A 23,570-nucleotide genomic window follows, 5' to 3' on the forward strand; every position below is an offset into this window, starting at 1 on the left:
AGGCCCTAAAGAATTAGGTCAAGGAATTAGGAAGCAAATTTAAGGTGGTAATATCTGAGATGATATATACGTATACGCTTATGTATATAGATATATATATTATTTAGTTCTATGTGTATTTTGATATCAATATATATATATATATATATATATATATTAATATCAAAATACAGTTAGAACGAAATTACACACATATATATATTTTAATTATTTATTTTTTATTTTTTAACATATTTACATATTTAGTTGTTTCCATTATATATAAATATATATATAATTATAATTATATATATATATATCTATAATCAATATCATTCTACATGTATTTTGATATTAATATATATATATATATATATATATATATATATTAATATTAAATACACTTAGACAATATATATATATATTAATATTAAAATACACTTAGACAGTGTATGTGTATGTGTGTGTATGTGTAAATGTATATATATATATATATATATATATATATATATATATATATATACTTAGATTTAGAGATGTCCCGGATAGTTCGCTGGCGAATAGTTGCTGGCGAACATAGCTTGTTCGCGTTCGCCACGGCGGGCGAATTTATGCGATGTTCGGTCCGCCCCCTATTCGTCATCATTGAGTAAACTTTTACCCTGTACCTCACAGTCAGCAGACACATTCCAGCCAATCAGCAGCAGATCCTCCCACCCAGACCCTCCCACCTCCTGAACAGCATCCCTTTTAGATTAATTCGGAAGCTGCATTCTTAGTGAGCGGAGGGACAGTGTAGCTGCTACTGATTTAAAAGGGAAATCGATAGCTAGGCTAGTGTATTCAGTGTCCACTACAGTCCTGAAGTACTCATTTGATCTCTGCTGTAAGGACAGCACACCAAAAAGCCCTTTTTAGGGCTAGAACATCAGTCTGCTTTTTTTTTTTTTTCTGTGTAATCTAATTGCAGTTGCCTGCCTGCCAGCGTGTGTGTCAGGCTCACAGCGTATACTGCGCCCACTTGCCCAGTGCCACCACTCTGGTGTCACAATAGCTTGCATTTAAAAAAAACAAAACTTTTTTGACTGTAATATAATAGCAGTCAGTTTCCTTCACACGTGTGCGTTTCAGGGCCTGCCAGGGCACAGTGTCACACCACTGCAACTCATATCTGGTGTAACAGTAGTGTACATTTAAAACAAAACAAAACACTTTTTTGACTGTAAAATAATAGCAGTCAGTTTCCTTCACGCGTGTGTATTTCAGGGCCTGCCAGGGCACAGTGTCACACCAGTGCAACTCATATCTGGTGTAACAGTAGTGTATATTTAAAAAAAAAAAACTAGAAATTTGACTGTGAAATAATAGCAGTCAGTTTCCTTCACACGTGTGCGTTTTGTAGCTATTGGGACACCGCAGTGGAAGGTACCCGGACGAAATTTATTTGCACAAAAGGCAATCCCCAACCTGTACTCGATTGTGCAAAAGGAAGTAATGGCATGTCTGGCACACAGTGTTGGGGCAAGGGTCCATCTGACCACTGATACCTGGTCTGCAAAGCATGGTCAGGGCAGGTATATCACCTACACTGCGCATTGGGTAAACCTGCTGATGGCTGCCAAGCATGGAATGCGTGGCTCTGCAGAGGAGTTGGTGACACCGCCACGACTTGCAGGCAGGCCTGCTGCCACCTCCTCTACTCCTCCTACTCCATCCTCTTCCATAACCTCCTCGGCTGAGTCATCTTCTGCTGCTGCATCTTGCTCCACATCAACGGCAACCCCCCAGCTCCCCAGGTACTAGTCCACATCCCGGATACGGCAGTATCACGCCGTCTTGGGGTTGACTTGCCTGAAAGCAGAGAGTCACACCGGACCAGCACTCCTGTCCGCCCTGAACGCACAGGTGGATCAGTGGCTGACTCCGCACCAACTGGAGATCGGCAAAGTGGTTTGTGACAACGGAAGAAATTTGTTGGCGGCATTGAATTTGGGCAAGTTGACACATGTGCTGTGCATGGCACATGTGTGTAAGCTGATCGTACAACGCTTTGTGCATAAGTACCCAGGCTTACAGGACATCCTGAAGCAGGCCAGGAAGGTGTGTGGCCATTTCAGGCGTTCCTACACAGCCATGGCACACTTTTCAGATATCCAGCGGCGAAACAACATGCCAGTGAGGCGCTTGATTTGCGACAGCCCGACACGTTGGAATTCGACACTCCTAATGTTCAACCGCCTGCTCGCACAAGAAAAAGCCGTTAACGACTATTTGTATGACCGGGGTGCTAGGACAGTCTCTGCGGAGCTGGGAATTTTTTTGCCACGTTACTGGATGCTCATTCGCAATGCCTGTAGGCTCATGCGTCCTTTTGAGGAGGTGACAAACCTAGTCAGTCGCACCGAAGGCACCATCAGCGACATCATACAATTTGTTTTCTTCCTGGAGCGTGCCCTGCGAAGAGTGCTGGATCAGGCCTAGATGAGCGTGAAGAGGAAGAGTTGTGGTCACCATCACCACCAGAAACAGCCTTAACAGCATCGCTTGCTGGACCTTTTGCAAAGCTGGAAGAGGATTGTGAGGAAAAGGAGTCAGAGGAGGAATGTGGCTTTGAGGAGGAGGAGGAAGACCAACCACAACAGGCATCCCAGGGTGCTCGTTGTAACCTATCTGGTACCCGTGGTGTTGTACGTGGCTGGGGGAAAGAACATACCTTCAGTGAGATCACTGAGGGCGAGGAACGGGACATGAGTAGCTCGGCATCCAACCTTGTGCAAATGGGGTCTTTCATGCTGTCGTGCCTGTTGAGGGACCCTCGTATAAAAAGGCTGAAGGAGAACGACCTGTACTGGGTGTCCACGCTACTAGACCCCCGGTATAAGCAGAAAGTGCCTGAAATGTTACCGAATTACCGCAAGTCGGAAAGGATGCAGCAGTTCCAAAATAAATTAAAAAGTATGCTTTACACAGCGTATAAGGGTGATGTCACAGCACAACAGGAATCTAACAGGGGAAGAGGTGAAAGTAATCCACCTCCTCCCACGACCACGACGGCAAGGACAGGATGCTTTACAGATGTGTTGTTGATGGAGTACATGCGGAGCTTTTTAAGTCCTACACATCGCCACAGCCCGTTGGGGTCCACCCTCAGAGAACGACTACCTCGCCTTAACTGCAGATATCGACACTCTGAGGAGCGATGAACCCCTTGACTCCTGGGTGTGCAGGCTTGACCTGTGGCCTGAGCTATCCCAATTTGCGATAGAACTTCTGGCCTGCCCCGCTTCAAGTGTCCTGTCAGAAAGGACCTTCAGTGCAGCAGGAGGTATTGTCACTGAGAAGAAAAGTCGCCTAGGTTAAAAAAGTCTAGATTACCTCGCCTTTATTAAGATGAATGAGGGATGGATCCCGAAGGGACTGACAGTGGGCGATACATTCGACTAAAAAAGGCCTGATGAGGGGGACTACTTAACACACCACTCCTATCTGGTGGCACATTAGATTACACGTGCAGTGCCCCAAATTTGAAGTAGGAGGACCGACCAAGCATCTTTTTCCATCTCCCGCTTCCTAAAATCGATGCCTTATGTACACGTCCCCTGATAGGGGACGTAACAGGGATTAAACTGATAGGAATAGTACTACTTAACACACCACTCCTATCTGGTGGCACATTAGATTACACGCGCAGTGCCCCAAATTTGAAGTAGGAGGACCAACCAAGCATCTTTTTCCATCTCCCGGTTTCTAAAATCGATGCCATATACACGTAACAGGGATTAAACTGATAAGAATAGTACTACTTAACACACCACTCCTATCTGGTGGCACATTAGATTACATGCGCAGTGCCCCAAATTTGAAGTAGGAGGACCAACCAAGCATCTTTTTCCATCTCCCGGTTCCTAAAATCGATGCCATATACACGTAACAGGGATTAAACTGATAAGAATAGTACTACTTAACACACCACTCCTATCTGGTGGCACATTAGATTACACGCGCAGTGCCCCAAATTTGAAGTAGGAGGACCAACCAAGCATCTTTTTCCATCTCCCGGTTCCTAAAATTGATGCCATATACACAACACAACAGGGATTAAACTGATAGGAATAGTACTACTTAACACACCTTATAATAACGCAGAGAGAGGCAACGCAGAGAGAGGAGTCTGAAGAAGAGGAGTCAGAGGAGGAAGGTGGCTTTGAGGAGGTGGAAGACCAAACACAGCAGGCGTCCCAGGGGTCTTGTTGTCACCTTTCGGGGACCCTTGGTGTTGTACGTGACTGGGTGGAGGAAGAGACCTTCAATGACATCAGTGAGGACAAGGAACGGGACATAGCTAGCTTGGTATCCAACCTTGTGCAAATGGGGAGTTTGCGGTTTTGCAAATGGACTGTTTGCGGTTGTTTGCGGTGCGTTAAATGGGGAGTCTGGTCTGTCACTGTGAAGCGGGCGTAACCCTTACACTACCTGATCGATACAACATCATACCTGATGTTTTAAAGCACGTTATTCCAAACAATTTAGGAATGTTAGGTGATTTATGCCCTTTATCGATTAAAACCAGACTCTGCATCAACTATGTAATTTTCCATTGGAGTTTTGCCATGGATCCCCCTCCGGCATGCCACAGTCCAGGTGTTAGTCCCCTTGAAGCAACTTTTCCATCACTATTGTGGCCAGAAAGAGTCTATTAAATTTGTTTCACACCTTGAATATGCTGTGCAATTTTTGGCACCTGTTCTAAAGGAGGATATTGTGGCACTAAAAACAGTGCAGAGGAGGGCTTCATAATAAATAAAAGGAATGGAACATTTTAGTTATGGTTTACAAATTTAAATCTGTTTAGTTTAGAAAAACAGCGCCTCCGAGGTGATATGATTATTATTCATTTTTCGTTATTCAAATATATATTCAATATATTCCATTGTCTGGGAATTTATTCATACATTGGACTATATATAGTACACATTGTCATGTATTTAGACTGGAAGAAAGGAGATTTAGTCTAAGGACAAGGAAAGGGTTTTTTTACAGCAAGAACAATAAAGATGTGTAATTCTCTGCTTGATTCTACTGGATCATAGCTTACATAAACATAATATTCAGGGATATAACTTTTAATTTGTGGGGCAATAATGTATTGATTCAAGCAGAGATCTGACTGCCATTCTGTGGTCAAGAAGGATTTTCCCCCTAGTTTGTTGAACTTGTTGGAAGTGCTTCAAACTGTTTTTTTTTTTTAACCTTCTTTTGGATCAATAGCGAAAAACAAATGTGAGGAAGGGTGAACTTGATGGACACATGTCTCTTTTCAGCCTATGTAACTATATAACTATGTAACCAATAAAATAAGAAGATCACACTCTTTAGAATTCCTACTAATTTCAGCATGTACCATTGTAAGGAATAGTTGGAGATGAAAGATTCTTGCCTAATTGTCATTTAATTGAACAAATATTCTCCTTTGGACTTTAATTGCCCAGCATTTGAACAAAATAAATGTACTAAATGTTTACATTTTGCAATTAATTCCAATAAAAAATCAATAGTAACTTGGAGGAGTGACTTGGAGTAACTATGGATAGAGCTGAACATATTGTTGTAGGATGACTATAAATAATTTTATCTTTGTAAAGATAAAAGCACATGCAATCAAATTGCTATATCGAAAAAAAATTAACAGGTCATTATATTCTGTTTTGGTTTATTTGTCATCTACTGTAGTAACCCCATAAAACCAGTACTTTATTTTTCTAAACACAAAATGAATACCATTTTTTGCCTTGAACATTTTGTGATTTCAGAAAATGACTGTATTATACCGTGTATAATTAAGTGGTGATTTAATAAAAACTACTTCATATTAAAGGAAAATGCAAATTCAAAACAGACCAGCTTTTTAAATGTTATGGGAAACGAATAGCACAGCTTTAGCAATAATCATTTCAAATAACATATTTGACACATACTGCTTTTTGTTCTCATCAAAAACAAAAAAAAAAAACATTAGTTTGCATAGTAGCTCTGTCCAGTTTTAACATTAAGTGCTGACCTTTTTAAGACATGATTGCATTGGCAAATCCATTAACATTCTGGCTTTTTAGTTTGTGTTTGATTTAGCTGTATTCAGCCTTGCTCCTGACCTGGATAAGTATTTGTACTTTTCTTTTACTTGTAACCTCTTTCCGTCGTTTAATTCTGAGCATTTACACAAAGCATAAAATATATACATTATGTATTATACATAAAATATTTTTATTTCAACTATGTATATCCCTCACATTAAGACACTTAATAATGAAAATAATAAAAATAATTGGGCAGGGCTGCTTAAAAGTTAGTATCCTTTAAATGTTGTAGAACTACAACTCCCATGATGCCCTGCATGCCTGTAAAATGCCTTCAGAATGACAGAACATCATGAAAGTTGTAGTTTTAAAACAACTAGGTCTACCTTTTAGGTACCCCTGCATTAGAGTATATCAGTGTCAAATATGTTATTTGCAATGACTAATACTAAAGTTGTGCTATTCATTTTCAATAACATTTCAAAAGCTAATTTTTTTTGTATTATTTTTCCATTTTCCTTTAATCGGTGTTAAACTCATTTCTTATGGAGGGCCAAATTGTAGACAAAACTATGATTGGATAGCCAATTGTATAAGTCTGGATATGTTTCTCCTATAGCTACTAAAATAAAACATAATACACACACATACATAAACTGGAAGCAATAGTTACAAACAATGGAATTCGTGTTAGGTGATAAAAGTTATTTATGACATTTTTACAATAATAGCAATAAAGTAAAAATGTCATTAGGACGTATTGATATCCCTATACACGTACAATTATAGTACGTGTGTATGTTCCTGTGCACTTGCAATGTCAGTGCGTGTATATGGGTGAGTTCCAGACTTATGCAAGTGTGTATGCACTGTGGGTTATCTCTCCAGTCCCAGTGCCCCCATTTAGCTCTCCCCAAGTATCCCTGCTTTATCTTTCCACAGCATGCAGCACTTCACATTCCTGTGCAATGTTAAACCCTCTTGACTGGTGGCAGGGCTGGAACTGAGGGGGGGCAAGGTCATGATATTATATCAATTCTTCACCTATTAACCCCTTAAGGATTGAGACAAATGTACACGTTGTGAACAAAACAAAACGTAAACAAAACCTGGCATTTGCGCTACATGTCTGTCCAACCATAATTCACCTCTTTCATAATAATTGCACCCACCCTTATTATATATCATTTTATTCAGTAGAAACAGGGCTTTCATTTAATATCAAATATTTAGCTATGAAACATAATTTAATATGAACAAAATTGGAGAAAATAAGAAATGTAGTTCTACATGACATTTTAACTGTCAATGTCATAATACTGTTTGCTTTTACTGCAATAAAATACACATATTTGTATTCAGCAAAGTCTCACATGTAAAACAGTACCCCCTATGTACAGGTTTTATGGTGTTTTGGGAAGTTACAGGGTCAAATATAGCACGTTACACTTGAAATTGAAATTCGACAGATTGGTTGTGTTGCCTTTGAGACTGTATGGTAGCCCAGGAATTCAATTTACACCCATAATGGCATACCATTTGCAATAGTAGACAACCCAAGGTATTGCAAATGGGGCATGTCCAGTCTTTTTTAGTAGCCATTTGGTCACAAACACTGGCCAAAGTTAGCGTTAATATTTGTTTGTGTGTGAAAAATGCAAACAACGCCAATTTTGACCAGTGTTTGTGACTAAGTGGCTACTAAAAAAGACTGGACATACCCCATTTGCAATACCTTGGGTTGTCTACTATTGCAAATGGTATGCCATCATAGGGATAATTTTCATTCTTGAGCTACCATAGGGTCTCAAAGGCAACATAAACAATCTGGCAAATTTTACTGTGAAAAAAATTAAACACAAGTAGTGATGTCGCGAACATAAAAGTTTTCGTTCGCGAACGGCGAACGCGAACTTACGCAAATGTTTGCAAACGGGCGAACCGGGCGAACAGCCATGGACTTCAATAGGCAGGTGAATTTTAAAACCCAAAGGGACTCTTTCTGGCCACAATAGTGATGGAAAAGTTGTTTCAAGGGGACTAACACCTGGACTGTAGAATGCCGGAGGGGGATCCATGGCAAAACTCCCATGGAAAATTACATAGTTGATGCAGAGTCTGGTTTTAATCCATAAAGGGCATGAATCACCTAACATTCCTAAATTGTTTGGAATAACGTGCTTTAAAACATCAGGTATGATGTTGTATCGATCAGGTAGTGTAAGGGTTACGCCCGCTTCACAGTGACAGACCAAACTCCCCGTTTAACGCACCGCAAACAACCACAAACAGTCCATTTTCACAACCGCAAACTCCCCATTTGCACAAGGTTGGATACCAAGCTAGCCATGTCCCGTTCCTTGTCCTCACTGATGTCATTGAAGGTCTCTTCCTCCACCAAATTTCTAGGTTTTTTTTTAATGTACACTACTGTTATACCAGATATGAGTTGCACTGGTGTGACACTGTGCCCTGGCAGGCCCTGAAACGCACACGTGTGAAGGAAACTGACTATTATATTACAGTCAAAAAAGTTTTTGTTTTTTTTAAATGCTAGCTATTGTGACACCAGATATGAGTGGTGGCACTGGGCAAGTGGGCACAGTATACGCTGTGAGCCTGACACACACGCTGGCAGGCAGGCAACTGCAATTAGATTACACAGGAAAAAAAAAAAAGCAGACTGATGGCTTTTTGGGGTGCTGTCCTTTCAGCAGAGATCAGATGAGTCCTTCAGGACTGTAGTGGACACTGAATACACTAGCCTAGCTATCGATTTCCCTATTAAATCAGCAGCAGCTACAATGTCCCTCCTCTCACTAAGAATGCAGCTTCCGGGGGGCGGGGCCTAGTTGTCATGGAGTAAAAACGCACTTCATGTGAGCTCCCTCAATATCTCACTTTAAGCAGCTATCAACAAGCGAATTTCACCCCAGAAGGGGATGACCCAGCAATGTTGCTCCTACCTGACCGACCCGATATGCTTAATAGCGGTCAGCAAATCGACAGAGACTTACTTACCTCTGCGTGGCAAGTGTGGCCTGGTGCTCACCGGGCGGGAGAGGCGGCCGATCTCCCGATCCTGGGATGCCCAGGAGCAGCTACTTCCCGGCAGGAGCTCCGTTACCCCCCCTCGAACCGGTGGGGGTTATCCCGGTCCACCCCTGAGAGGCTGTCTGGAGCTAATGGACGCACAGAGCACAGCCGCCCAGGCTGACATACTCATCTGCGACTCTCCCAATATGGCGGCAGCCGCGTGTCCTCCTGGTACCAGCAAAGCATGGCAGGATATTGAGTCTAAGCTGGACAGACTCTTTAATCAATTTTGGAAGCAAATAACAAGCAGGAAGCCCCAACAAGCTCCACCAAAGCCCCAACAAGCTCCACCACAGCTAAGCGAAGCAGTCCCCATTAGTCTCATCTCATGGGGCGACTCACACTTGATTTATAACTAGTGGTGGAGCTGCTGATATAAATACACAGTTGATAACGTGCAAGCTACACCCTAAACATGACAGCCATCTTTCACAACAATGTACTGCTATATACTCATACCCTCAGTGCAACTAGCCATGATATACGCACATTCAGCCTAGCATGCTCAAATATAACACACTTCTATCTAAAAAAAAAAAAAATAATAATAATAATAATAATAATAATAATTAAAAAAAGAATGCAGCTTCAGATTTAATCTAAATTGTATGCTGTCTAGGAGGTGAGAGGGTCTGGGAGGGAGGGTCTGCTGCTGATTGGCTGGAATGTGTCTGCTGACTGTGAGGTACAGGGTCAAAGTTTACTCAATGATGACGAATAGGGGGCGCACCGAACATCGCATATAGTCACCATCCATGGCGAACGCGAACAAGCTATGTTCGCCAGGAACAATTTGCCAGCGAACTGTTCGGGACATCACTAAGCACAAGCCTTATATTTGACGCTGTAACTTTTGAAAACACCATAAAACCTGTACATGAGGGGTACTGTTGTACTCTGGAGACTTTGCTGAACACAAATATTTGTAAAAAGTAAAATAAAAAGTATTACAGCAACAATATCGTCCGTGTAAGTGCTGTTTGTGTGTGAAAAATGCAAAAAATGTCACTTTTACTGGCGATATCATTGTTGTAAGACATTTTACTGTTTTGAAACACTAATATTTGTGTTCAGCGAAGTCTCCCAAGTAAAACAGTACCCCCTATGTACAGGTTTTATAGTGTCTTGGAAAGTTATAGGGTTAAATATAGTGCTAGCAAATTAAATTCCCAATACTTTTGGCATGGGTTGTCAGGCAGGTCCCGCTAATTGTAATTAATTAAAATACCTAATTATGTAAAAATATTACATAAATATATATGTAGAATTAATATATGTATATATATATATATATATATATATATATATATATATATACATATGTGTATATATATATATATATGTGTATATATATATATATATATATATATCCAAGAAATACCGGCACTCCAGGAATTCTCAATAATATAAGTTTTCTTTTATTCAGTTCAGGACGTCAACGTTTCAGCTCCTCATGGAGCTTTCATCCATGAGGAGCTGAAACGTTGACGTCCTGAACTGAATAAAAGAAAACTTATATTATTGAGAATTCCTGGAGTGCCGGTATTTCTTGGATATATTATTTTTGCTACCAGAGCACCAGGTACCAATTTACTGTTTTGTTGGAGTGCAAGAATTTTTCTCGTTTTTATATATATATATATATATATATATATATATAATTTTTTACAAATCACATAAATCACTGATAACATTCTTCCTATTTGAACCAGGATACATCACTGCTCCTTGCCTTTTCATACCATGAGCATTGTTGCATTTGGGTTCTGACGAAGGCCATACTTTATATTCTACTCTTCAGATTCTTCAGATTGCAAAGAGATTTAGTGCTCCAGGAATAGTGCTTGAGGCATGATTGTCATTAGGGTTTCTACCATCAAAATTACTATGGAGAAGCGAAGTAATGGGATAATTAAAAAAAGGCACCTGACAAACTTTTCACAATAATCCAAATAGTGAAATTCACACTAGAATACACCGCTCAGAAAAAGTTCCTATAGTATATGTGGGACACTGCATTGTCTAAAAATAAACATATCTTGTTGCATCTCGGTGATGCATCATAGTTATTGTATGCCACCCGTTTTACATTCTTAGCCAGAAGACATTTTTATTTAAGCAAAATAATATGGAAATGCAAGAACCAAATTAATTCCTGTTGTTTATAACACATATTCTGTTGAGCTTACTTCAGATGTATTATGTTAATCATCTGGTGTGTAGATTATATGTTTGTGTGGTTGTTTTGAGAGCATTTGTAGATATTTAAGAAGACAAGTTACCTGACACAGGACAAGACTGACCAAATAAGGATGTTAGGATATTCCATGCCGACATACACAAAGTGTGCTTGAATTCCTGTAGGATGGTATGAAAAGTCCTGCATATTTGCCCCACATGCACAGCATCGATCTCAGTATAATCGTTTAGTAATCAGGCTTCAATTATTAAAATGGGCAGTAGATGTTGGTCACAGACCACTATCTTCTGAATTAAACAGTAAAACCCATTTCTAATATCAGAATTGACCTTAGGATTAGAGTTGGGGTTAGTGGTGGGGTAAGGATTATGTTAGGATTATAGTTAGTACAGTAAGAGTGGTGTAGAGTCAGAATTAGTGTTAGGGTAAGGTTATGGTTAGTGTTAGCTATAGGGTAAGGGCTGGATTTGAGTAGAATTAGGGTAAGGTAAGGGTTAATGCTGGTTATGAGTTAAGGCTGTTTTGGGATTAGGGAGAGTGTAAGGTTAAGGGTAAGACCAGGGTAGGCATAGTGTTATGACTATGGTTGGTATAGCGTTAGTGTGTGGGTTGGAAAAGGGTTAGCATTAACTATCAAAAATTTATTTAGATCCTAGACATATTAGGCTGTTAACAATCAGGGCCGATATATTAATCTATTTATATATTCAGTCTATTGAGATCTTTTTTTTATAGTTTAACTGGAAGTATTCAAATTATTAAAAGCAAAAATATGAAAAAAATGTTTTTTTCAAATATTTAACATTTTTTTTCATATAAAATATTTTGTTAGTGTTACATATAGAATATTAACTGAAATCCCTTTGCATCACTTGAAGAGAGATTCTTAAATTATGGTGGATCAACCCTATAGCTCAAATTCAAGGTTTCATTTGGGTTCAGAACGTGAGCAATTGCCTCTGTCCTTAAGTAGTTAATTATAATAAGACTGCTGTTCCATTCTTCTCCCATACCCCATTCTTGGATGTTAGGATGCTAATTAAAATATTCAGCAATGGGGATTAACAGGACCACCTTCACCTTATAGGGATACTTATTTTTCCTTCCCACCCATGTATGCTGGGTAAAGCAGCACATGTTAACTGTAACCCTTTGGCTGAATGTTATTACCTTAGTAGTTATTTTTGTTCTTTCAGAGAATTCTATATGATTTTATAGTTTAACAGAATCTAACTGTTAGGTTGCTGTTTTTTTTTTTTTTTTAACTTATGTACTAAATAGTCCTCCCATTATCTTCTATTATGTGCATGGGGTGAGGAGCTGAAATAAAAAACATGATTATGGAAAACTCAAGCTTCCTCAAATACAATGTCAAGGAATGGTTAGTTGCCAGGCATTTAAAAAAAAAAAAAAGAATAGAACACATTTGTCATGGTAGAGGTTGCTCAGTTTGCTTACATGAATTTGTTAATTAAATGCTCCAAACACATTTTATGCTGAAGAACAACCACTCCCTCCTAGTATAATATTAGTTAGCTAAGTATCGGGGGCCGGGGGGAGAACAGTAGGCCCCCCCTCATTATTTTTATGGCCCCCACCCACCGCGCAGGGGTGGGGGCCAGGGGGGAGGACAGTAGGTCCCACCCTCATTACTTTTATGGCCCCCACGCACCGCGCACGGGTGGGGGCCGGGGTGGGGAGGACAGTATGTCCCCCCTCATTATTTTTATGGCCCCCACCCAATGCTCATGGGTGGGGGCCGGGGGGAGGACAGTAGGTCCCCCATCATTAATTTTATGGCCCCCACCCACCACACAGGGGTGGGGGCGGAGGGGCCAGTGTGTATCAGGGTCCCAGAGGACAGGTGTCAATCCATATCTGCCAAGTGACCCTATGTAGGAGGAACAGTCCCTATTCTGCTCTGTGTCAGTGTGTATCAGTGATCCTTAGGACAGGTGTCAATCCATATCTGCCAAGTGACCCTATGTAGGAGGAACAGTCCCTATTCTGCTCTGTGTCAGTGTGTATCAGCGATCCTTAGGATAGGTGTCAATCCATATCTGCCAAGTGACCCTATGTAGGTGGAACAGTCCTTATTCTGCTCTGTGTCAGTGTGTATCAGGGTCTCGGAGGACAGGTGTCAATACATATCTGCCAAGTGACCCTATGTAGGGGGAACAGTCCCTATTCTGCTCTGTGTCAGTGTGTATCAGCGATCCTTAGGATAGGTGTCAATCCATATCTGCCAAGTGACCCTATGTAGGGGGAACAGTCCCTCTTCTGCTCTGTGTCAGTGTGTATCAGGGTCCCTGAGGACAAGTGTCAATCCATATCTGCCAAGTGACCCTATGTAGGGGGAACAGTCCCTATTCTGCTCTGTGTCAGTGTGTATCAGGGTCTCTGAGGACAGGTGTCAATACATATCTGCCAAGTGACCCTATGTAGGGGGAACAGTCCCTATTCTGCTCTGTGTCAGTGTGTATCAGGGTCCCTGAAGACAGGTGTCAATCCATATCTGCCAAGTGACCCTATGTAGGGGGAACAGTCCCTATTCTGCTCTGTGTCAGTGTGTATCAGGGTCTCTGAGGACAGGTGTCAATACATATCTGCCAAGTGACCCTATGTAGGGGGAACAGTCCCTATTCTGCTCTGTGTCAGTGTGTATCAGGGTCCCTGAGGACAGGTGTCAATCCATATCTGCCAAGTGACCCTATGTAGGGGGAACATTCTCTATTCTGCTCTGTGTCAGTGTGTATCAGGGATACTTAGGATAGGTGTCAATCCATATCTGCCAAGTGACCCTATGTAGCGGGAACAGTCCCTATTCTGCTCTTTGTCAGTGTGTATCAGGGTCTCGGAGGACAGGTGTCAATACATATCTGCCAAGTGACCCTATGTAGGCGGAACAGTCCCTATTCTGCTCTGTGTCAGTGTGTATCAGGGTCCCTGAGGACAGGTGTCAATCCATATCTGCCAAGTGACCCTATGTAGGGGGAACAGTCTCTATTCTGCTCTGTGTCAGTGTGTATCAGGGATCCTTAGGATATGTGTCAATCCATATCTGCCAAGTGACCCTATGTAGGGGGAACAGTCCCTATTCTGCTCTGTGTCAGTGTGTATCAGGGTCTCTGAGGACAGGTGTCAATACATATCTGCCAAGTGACCCTATGTAGGGGGAACAGTCCCTATTCTGCTCTGTGTCAGTGTGTATCAGGGATCCTTAGGATATGTGTCAATCCATATCTGCAAAGTGACCCTATGTAGGGGGAACAGTCCCTATTCTGCTCTGTGTCAGTGTGTATCAGGGTCTCTGAGGACAGGTGTCAATATATATCTGCCAAGTGACCCTATGTATGCGGAACAGTCCCTATTCTGCTCTGTGTCAGTGTGTATCAGGGTCTCTGAGGACAGGTGTCAATCCATATGTCAAGGTGTCAATATGTCATATGTCAGATGTCAATCCATATCCATTGTGATTTAGGAATGTTAGGTGATATATGCCCTTTATGGATTAAAACCAGACTCTGCATCAACTGTGTAATTTTCCATGGGAGTTTTGCCATGGATCCCCCTCCAACATGCCACAGTCCCCTTGAAACAACTTTTCCATCACTATTGTGGCCAGAAAGAGTCCCTGTGGGTTTTAAAATTTGCCTGCCCATTGAAGTCTATGGCGGTTCGCCCGGTTCGCGAACGTTTGCGGAAGTTCGCGTTCGACGTTCGCGAACCGAAAATTTTATGTTCGCGACATCACTATTCCACACTAATTAAAGTAATATTTAATAAAATATTTATTTAATTATTACACATTCACTCATTACCACAGATAGCCAAATAATTGAATTAACCCCCAAATTCGAATTTTCATTATTAATAAATGAACAGAAAAAGAAAGTTAATATTGTTGCAATTTATTTAGTTAAACACGGTTTAATATAAAAAAGTGAGAACCAACAGTCTATAAAAAAAAAGATGTATTACCTCTAAAAAATAACATATACAATTTTATACCGAGTTGAACAGTAATTTTCTGTGACCTATTTCCAACTCCTTGCTGCATCAGAGTAATTTATATTAAGTTGAGCGCTGAGTTCTTCTGTGGAACTATACTACATTGATTTTACATGTTATCTTTGATTCAAGGACTAGATACTGTAATGACATTTTGTTCTTTTCAATTTTGAAAATGAATACAAATTTTACTTTTATTTTATACCTACTGGGCAGAGAATCAATGCTTCTTTTCATAAAGTAGGTCAAAATATATCTCACAGAGTAGCCTCATTCCAGACTGCAATTATGCTGTCTTTAATGGCTTCAGAGCCAGAGTTATCGACAAAATAATCTTAACAAATATTAGCAGTTGCCAATCGTCATATTCACATTTGGCTGTGAAGTTATCAAATTATGTTCATTAAAAAAGACAGCATAGTATTTATTCGAAACAAGGGAAGTATAGTTAGCACTTTTCTATATAGACTGCTGTTTAGTGTTAGTTAAAAAATAAATTTCAGAAGTAGCCATACTAGTCCACTGATGCTATATAATAAAATATTAGTATCTCACAATGCATTTTTATTGAACTAACAATACAATTTTATCCAATAAAAGGGTAGTGCAAGCGCATTATTCTAATATTACAATATAAAAAGGTATGTGAATTTGTTAAAGTTTATTTTTTCTTTTATTTACTAATTTGTTCTTTACAAAAATGGCATAAGAATAAAATGTTTTAGGGCTTCTATAGTCACACATTTTATTATATGTCACAATCTAAACAATTAGATTATAAGCAGTATACTTTTATACGTACAATATATCTCTTGCTTGTGCAAATTTATAAGGAACCTGATGGTAACTTTGAGAATGCATCTTCCTAAAAATGCCATAAAAAAAAAATTACATTAACCCCTTAAGGACACATGACATGTGTGACATGTCATGATTCCCTTTTATTCCAGAAGTTTGGTCCTTAAGGGGTTAAGCATCTGCATTAGACTGGAAAGTGTGTGCCTCTTTAACAGCCCAAAGAAGTCCTTTAATGTGCTACTTATTGTGTTTAGAGTCATCTCTCCATTCTCTTTCCTTCCTGGCTGCTTAATTGAAATGATTTTTGCATAGTGTTACATGAGGCAGATGGGACCATATAGTACCTTTATAAAGATGTAGAAAGAAAAGTCATACCTGAATTTTTTTTGTCTTCATTGTGAAAACTAGTTCTGAAGTAAAGGGCAACTATATGAGGCTCTTTCTCAATTTGTATTTTTTTTTGTGCTTTGGAATACAATTAACATACATTTGAGTTGAATACCATACAATATATCCTTCTTGATTTTCTTACTGCTTTATTCAAATTAGTCAGTACAGATATTATTACGTTTACTATATACCTTTGTTTTATTAAAGGAATTTTGTTCAAAGTTTCATATGAGTTTGTAAAAAGTATGATACACATCGAAGTCAAATTAATTCAGAGTTTATCTTCAATGAGTGACAGACTAGACTTACAAAACTGCTTTACGGTTTTCCCTGCTGAAGGTTGCAGATATCAGGTAAAAAGGGTTTTCATAGCAACTAGATATGCCCACTAATCGCTCTAAAGGATTTCCTGTTTAAGATATCCGGCAAATAATTTGAAACTAATCATTGGGTGCTAAGTGTCTATCAATTATTTGAGAACAGGATGATTTGTTCATTTGATTCACTTTTTCTTAACTCTTCCTCACTTGCTATTCAATGTTGTTATTATAAATTAATTAGCTCTTTTTACTTCGCTTTCCTGGTCTTTCACTTCCATTACATGTGGCCAAATATGTGTCACGGCTCCCGGTGATTCTGCCGGCGTGTACACAAAAAGTAAGCAACCACACTGACAGAACAAATCTCACTTACCTTGTTCGGGGCAGATCACTGCCCGACCTCCCTCCGGTCCGGTCCCCAGCGGGTGCGACGCTCTTAGGAGCGCCGACCGCTGCAGTTCAGATTTTTATAACAAACTGACCTTCGCCCACATCAAAGATGGCGCCAACGTGCGTGCGACGTCACATCATAGTTGCGCACACACGTTTTGGGGTCAGAGGTCGGAGGCAGCCAATTATAGCAAAAGGAGAGGTATTTAAACCCAAATTACCTTTCTGTCAGTCCCCTGTCCTGGTTTCCCTTAATTGATGATCCAAGAGAGTGTTCCTGCGCATTTATATCTGGTTATTGACTTTGGCTTTGCTTTGACTTTCCTGAATTCTGGTATCCTTGAGTTTTGGGTTTCCCTCATCGTTGTGTTTCCTTCTGTGTCCCTGACCTCGGCAATTATTCTGACTATTCCAGCCATTCTAAGACCTGGTAAGACATTACCTTTAGTCCTAGGTGTGATATAATTCTGCGTGCTGGATCTACTAGTAATCTTGACAATATGAAAGTTTTGATTCTTGGATTGTCCCTGCCTAAAAGGAAGAAGATCTGCACTTTGACACATTATGCTACTCTGTCAACTGGAGCACAATTAGATGCCCTTAAAGCTAATTTCACTCTGGTGCAGGACTACCGTGTCACTAAATCACGTTATCAACTGTAGATAGCCTTATGTGAAGGTTTTGATTACTTATTTTTCCTATTTTGCACATATGGTGGTAATGTCCTCTCATTAAACTATATTGGAAAAAAAATTCAAAAACTAAACATGCTCTTCGTGATTCACCATCACCATTTTCAGCAGATGCTATGGTTCTTTATTATAGTTCTTTATCAATATAAGAAACCATTGACTATTAGAGCAATACTGCAAAGACACTGATTCCTTCACATTTAAAAAAAAAAAAAAAAAATGTTACATAGAATGGTTGAGTAATGTAATGCAAACCCCTCTCAATAGAACAACTAATCAATGCAGCAGTTAACCCAAAGACATGGATAGCGCTAAGAAATTCTAATATAAAGTGTAGCACATAAGATAACTATTGAGTAAAAATCTTGGAATCTTGGAAATCTTGGATACAAATCTTGGAAACCAGTAGCAATCACCCAAATACATATTTGAAAGAATCCAATAACGATAAGATAATGTTGCGCTAAAATATTATTTTGTATACATAGTCTGTTTATATCTCAACAGGAATTTTTTCAACAGTTTTTATGAAAATTTCCTGGTGAGATATAAACTGACCATGTATACAAAATAATATTTTAGCGCAACATCATCTTTTGGTTATTGGATTAATCAATGCAGCAGCTTATACTCTTGGCCAACATAATACTGGTAATGGTTCTTTTCAGGGGATATCATCTTTTCATTTATTTTATCTTTTTTTATTTATTTTATTTTCTGATGGGCAATACTTATATATTTGATTTGTTATTTTATTCTTGGGCATTTGCTAATTCAGATGCATAATGTATATTATGACATCTGATACAAGTAAAGGTAGTAACTTCTTTTAGCTGATGTTTTGTTACGTTATCATTTTAATATTTTTTTCTTTTATCTAGGGTATTACGAAATAGCATTTTGATATAACACAATGTTTATTGACTTATCTGATTTATATATAATTTTGTATTACTGCAAGGAATAGTATTTGCAATATTTTACTGAGTCTTTTACTAACTTTTTCATAATGCTCTGTATTTTCTAGAATCCGCAGACATCGAACCTGAAAAGAAAGGTAACGTATATTCCAATAATTTGTTCACCTTCATCTATCATTTGTCCTTTCACATGTATTCATGAATACTACATGCTGCTTCGCTGTAAGGTAATTCGCATAAATGTCTTCCTTTTTAACAAAACAGTCTAATATAAAGCTCTGCATTTTCTATCATCTTTGTCCCATGTCTAGTAAATCAGCATAGCTAATGGTTCATTGTTGAGGACAAAAAGCTGGATATTACAACTCAACCTGTAATCTAGTCTTCTAAAAAAGCACTTCCAATATGCAATGTCTGCTATGAAAGGGATGCATTCATAAATTCAGGCTAAATGCACTCAGGTTGGTAGAATGTCAAGAACCCTGGTTGAAAATGACAATGCATAGTGTTGGTTACCTTAAAATGAAATATACTATATTCTAAAACTGAGAAATTACTCCATGACTTGTCTTGTCAGCATTTTTATATTATAACTACAAACTGAGTGACCTTCTAGAGAGAAAGTGTCAGGTTACTCTTATGAATAGAGGAGGGTGTGGGGGGCAACCCCCAGAATTATTTATTATAAGACAAAGGAAAGAACACCCTTTATAGCAAAGAGTAACCCAAATAATAAATGAAACGTCACTTTTAATATTTTGATTAAAATATTCTAGAAACTCTTATCATAAATAAAATGAATATCCAAGAAATAGGACAAAGAAAATCCTGAAAGAATTGATTAGTCCATAAGAGGATTATGTTCAATTTGTCTGTGTTCTAATTGTTCTATTAAAGAAAACTATATAAAAACTAAAATAAATAACTAAAACTAATACATTTGATCCCAAAACTAAAGAAGTGTAACCAAAAATCTATGTGAAAGTATAAATGTACCTAAAACAAAAAAAACAAATATATACAGGTAGGAAATGATTTAGTGATGGCACCATACAGAATTGTGTGAAACCAAAATGTAACTAGATGTCAATGTTACATTTGTATCATATCTTATTTTACCAGGAGGAGAATTATATAGTGTAACAGATAAGGAACAGTGCGGTGAACTGCAGGTTGTAAAATTCCCTACTCTGTTGAGCCTTCGAGGGCACCCCTTAAAAAAATTCTAATACCCTTCTCTTGTTATCAATGCCTAGTCATCTTAGCCAAATAGCTATGAGTCTATCTCATGGGACTAGGTAAGTATGGTGGAGAGCGATGCCAAAGTAAAGCTTGCATTAAAAAAAAAACAAGCATTGTATCCCCCCCTCCCTTCTTACCTCATGCCTGGGAGGGGGGCCGTGCTGCAATCCCTGGAGGTCCTAATGGTGAATGAACTCTAGCCTGCGGGGCTAAATTTCACTCTCGTGAGAACTGGAGCGTTGCCATAACAATGCTCCGACCTCGCAAGAGGAACCCGGCAGAGCTGCAAGATAGAGCTTCTCTGGGTCCTCTCCTGTCTCCCTTTCCCGCATTTCACTGCCTCTGGGCCAGTGAGGAAGATCTTTGATCTTCCCACCGGCCCATCATGGAATACAGCAGGGCCAGCGCTTGGATAGCGCAGGCCCTGCATGGACTGGCTGGGGAGATGCTGTGACCTCCCTGCTGCCTTCGGCCCATGGCCATTGCGGCCCACCGGGCACTTGTCCGGTTTGCCCGATGGCCAGTCTGGGCCTGTATTTCATTAATACTGGTGTTGCAGAAGTGACCCTGCCCTCATCAATAGCATTTTGTCACTTGCCTGTATATACTGTCTGTTCTGTTTACCTTGTGCCCAGTCATGGTTCTTGCTACCCAAGAGTATGTTATCATTTATATTAGTTTTGACCCAGCTTTGTGCTGACTACTCTGACATTGCATTATCATTCTGCTGTTGTCAGTTATCCTTGATCTCAACCGGTCATTGACTTTGCTACACCTGCTTGCAGTTGTGTAGTCACAATGCTGGGTTTAACCTAAAGCTGATCCATTCTAAGTACCAGTAATATGTTACTATCTCAGGTTCATGTTTGGGTTATAATATCTTGAAACCACATTGTTTGCATTGTGTGCCCAGGCTGTGCCTAAATTGAATTAGATTGTTACGACACTGAATCCTTAGCATACAATTAAAAGTAAACAAACTATTACATGTAAAACAGGTTATAGGTAAGTTTCAATGTTTTATTCAATGAAGAAGTGACAGTTATGCAATTCAGTGTGAACATAAATCCATTTACAACACAGCCTCACTTATCCTACTTAAATACACATATTTAAGTAGGATAAGTAATGCTATGTTGTATGATGATTTGTGTTTTTATGTATTTTATCAGCTGGTTAAATTCTATTCTTTATATTTGATGTATTTTATCAGCTGGTTAAATTCTGGACAGTCCACTTCACCAGTAAGTGTCTCTGGGTAAGACACATAATATCATATGTATGCCTACCTCCAGATTCCGAACTAGAAACCACTAGGCCCTGGTGCAAAAATGTCACTGGGGCCCATCCATATGTCTCATGTCCCCCAGTCCCTCCATGTGTCTCATTTGCCCTCCCCAGCTCCTCTATGTATCTCACCAGTCTCATTCCCGCTAGCCCCTATATGTGGGGCTCATACTCCCCCCCCAACTCCTCCATGTGTCTCATTCCCCCATCACCTTCTCTACCAGGTGACTCAATGTAGCATGGCAGGGGACACCTCTTTACCCGGTCTGACAGGAAGTGCCCTCTCAGTAAGAATTTCCTGTCAGACCATGGTCTGCTTGGCCATGCTACATGCAGTTACTGTATTGTGTGCTCCGCTCCTGCCAGTCACCTGGCAACCATGCTTTCTGGGCGGTCGTGCACTGGCTCTGAGGTTCCAGTAGGCCAGTCTGGCCAATCAGCAAAGGTAACAGGGCAGCTGGGACACTGGAGTGACTTGCCCGGTTGTGGCTGCAACCCCTGCAACCATGGTAGTTATGCTACCGTCTACCTCAAATCCACATAGGTTGTAAGTTTGTTTGACCAGGGACTTCTTCATATACACTTTTTTATACTTCTAAAGCACTGCAGAATATGTTAATGCTCTGTAAATGTTTATAATAATTTTAATAGTCATTCTATTGTTATATATTATGATAAGTTTTACAGGTTTTCTAGAATAACTCCCATAATGCAGGCTAGACAAAGAGTTGCACTTCTAAAATGAGATAGTGGGAAGGTTTACAACAACTTAAATACAGTTGTGCACAAATCACAGTGTTAAGATATGTTTGCCATTGCAAGACATTTTTCTGTATTTGAAACCATGGCCAAACACATTGTCATCAGTAATTATTTCTCTTTTTGCAGTACCATTGCGCTTCTTTCAGTGTATCTTCCATGAAGGACTAAATGGATTAAATGGATTTGGATTTCCTTCATTGTTTACCTCATTTCAAAGCCAGCAAAGAAACCCAGGTCATACGAAGGATGAGGGGGAAAAAAGAGCACATGGACAATAAAATAAATTAACAACACCTAATGAGTTGGATTACTGAAATCAACCATTTTGTAGTGAGCCACTGGATTTAACGGTAGTGGCTCCAGCAGCAGGTCACAAGACAGAGAAAGGTTGTTTTTCCGTTTGTAAACTCTGTGAGATTAAGAAGACAGAACAACGTGTAACAGATTTTGCCATAACTCGTTCAGCTTTAATAGAAAAAGTGAGGGTTAATGGCTGTAATTATAACGGCAAACTGGAAGATAAGAGGTTCACGTGTGTTTCTTTGTTTGTTTTCTTTGTTACCAGCTAGGACAAAAAAAGCACTGTATGCTGCAAATCCATAGACATGCTTTAAAGAACACAATGTAGAATTTATTAGTTTATTTTGCTTAACCCCTTTTATATTTAAGGGACCTGCATAACGTAGCAATAAAGGCAGATAAAATGCTATGAAAAATCTCACTGGAAGTACAATTGATGTTCAAATCGTATTGAACTATTACTGCGGCTACAAAGCTGAAACTACGCAAGTAACCAAATAATTGAAAACTTTGCAATACAGACCTTATTTATAAAGTAATGACAACCAATTTGGCTCTTTCTTTTCTGTATCCAATGAGTTCTATAATCTGTTATATTATTACCACTTTTCATATATTGAAATTGCAATTACATTTTATAGAACAATTTGGGGATTTCTTATTCTCAATTGGAGAGTTTAACAATGGCATCACGTATAATAATACACTGCTATTAACAATACCAGCTAAAAAGCAAGGATGTATTCAAAGGAATGAAGAGGTTGACAAATAGCATTGAAACTTCACCGTATTGTATCTATTCCAGCCTTGGCCACAAATACTGGCTGGCAGAAATGAGTGGAACTTGGAGCCAAGAAACTGATAAAGTCTATATTACATGAACCCAGTTACTGCATAAAATACATGTGACAGTCCAAATGCAATGTGGGTCTCCCACACAGCACTACAACATTTAAAGGGGCACTATAGTCACCAAAGCAACTTTAACTTAATGAAGCAGTTTTGGTGTATATATCATACCCCTGAAGTTTCACTGCTAAATTCACTGCCATTTTGGAGTTAAATCCCTTTGTTTATACAGCCCTAGTTATACCTCCTTCCTAAACACA

General features: G+C 39.4%; 1 protein-coding gene across 1 annotated transcript in view; it reads left to right on the top strand.

Moving 5' to 3' along the window:
- The window catches only part of TRDN (triadin), a 781,460-nt gene extending 758,353 nt beyond the window's left edge, over nt 1–23,107 (top strand). The window contains exons 71-72 of the mRNA XM_063441781.1: nt 18,978–19,007; nt 22,288–23,107. Coding sequence (XP_063297851.1) covers nt 18,978–19,007; nt 22,288–22,439 — 182 coding nt within the window. The 3' untranslated portion in view covers nt 22,440–23,107. The remainder of the gene's footprint in view (nt 1–18,977; nt 19,008–22,287) is intronic.
- The last annotated feature ends 463 nt before the right edge of the window (nt 23,108–23,570 follow it).

The sequence above is a fragment of the Pelobates fuscus genome, chromosome 2 (assembly GCF_036172605.1).
Source record: "Pelobates fuscus isolate aPelFus1 chromosome 2, aPelFus1.pri, whole genome shotgun sequence".
NCBI classification, from domain to species: domain Eukaryota; kingdom Metazoa; phylum Chordata; class Amphibia; order Anura; family Pelobatidae; genus Pelobates; species Pelobates fuscus.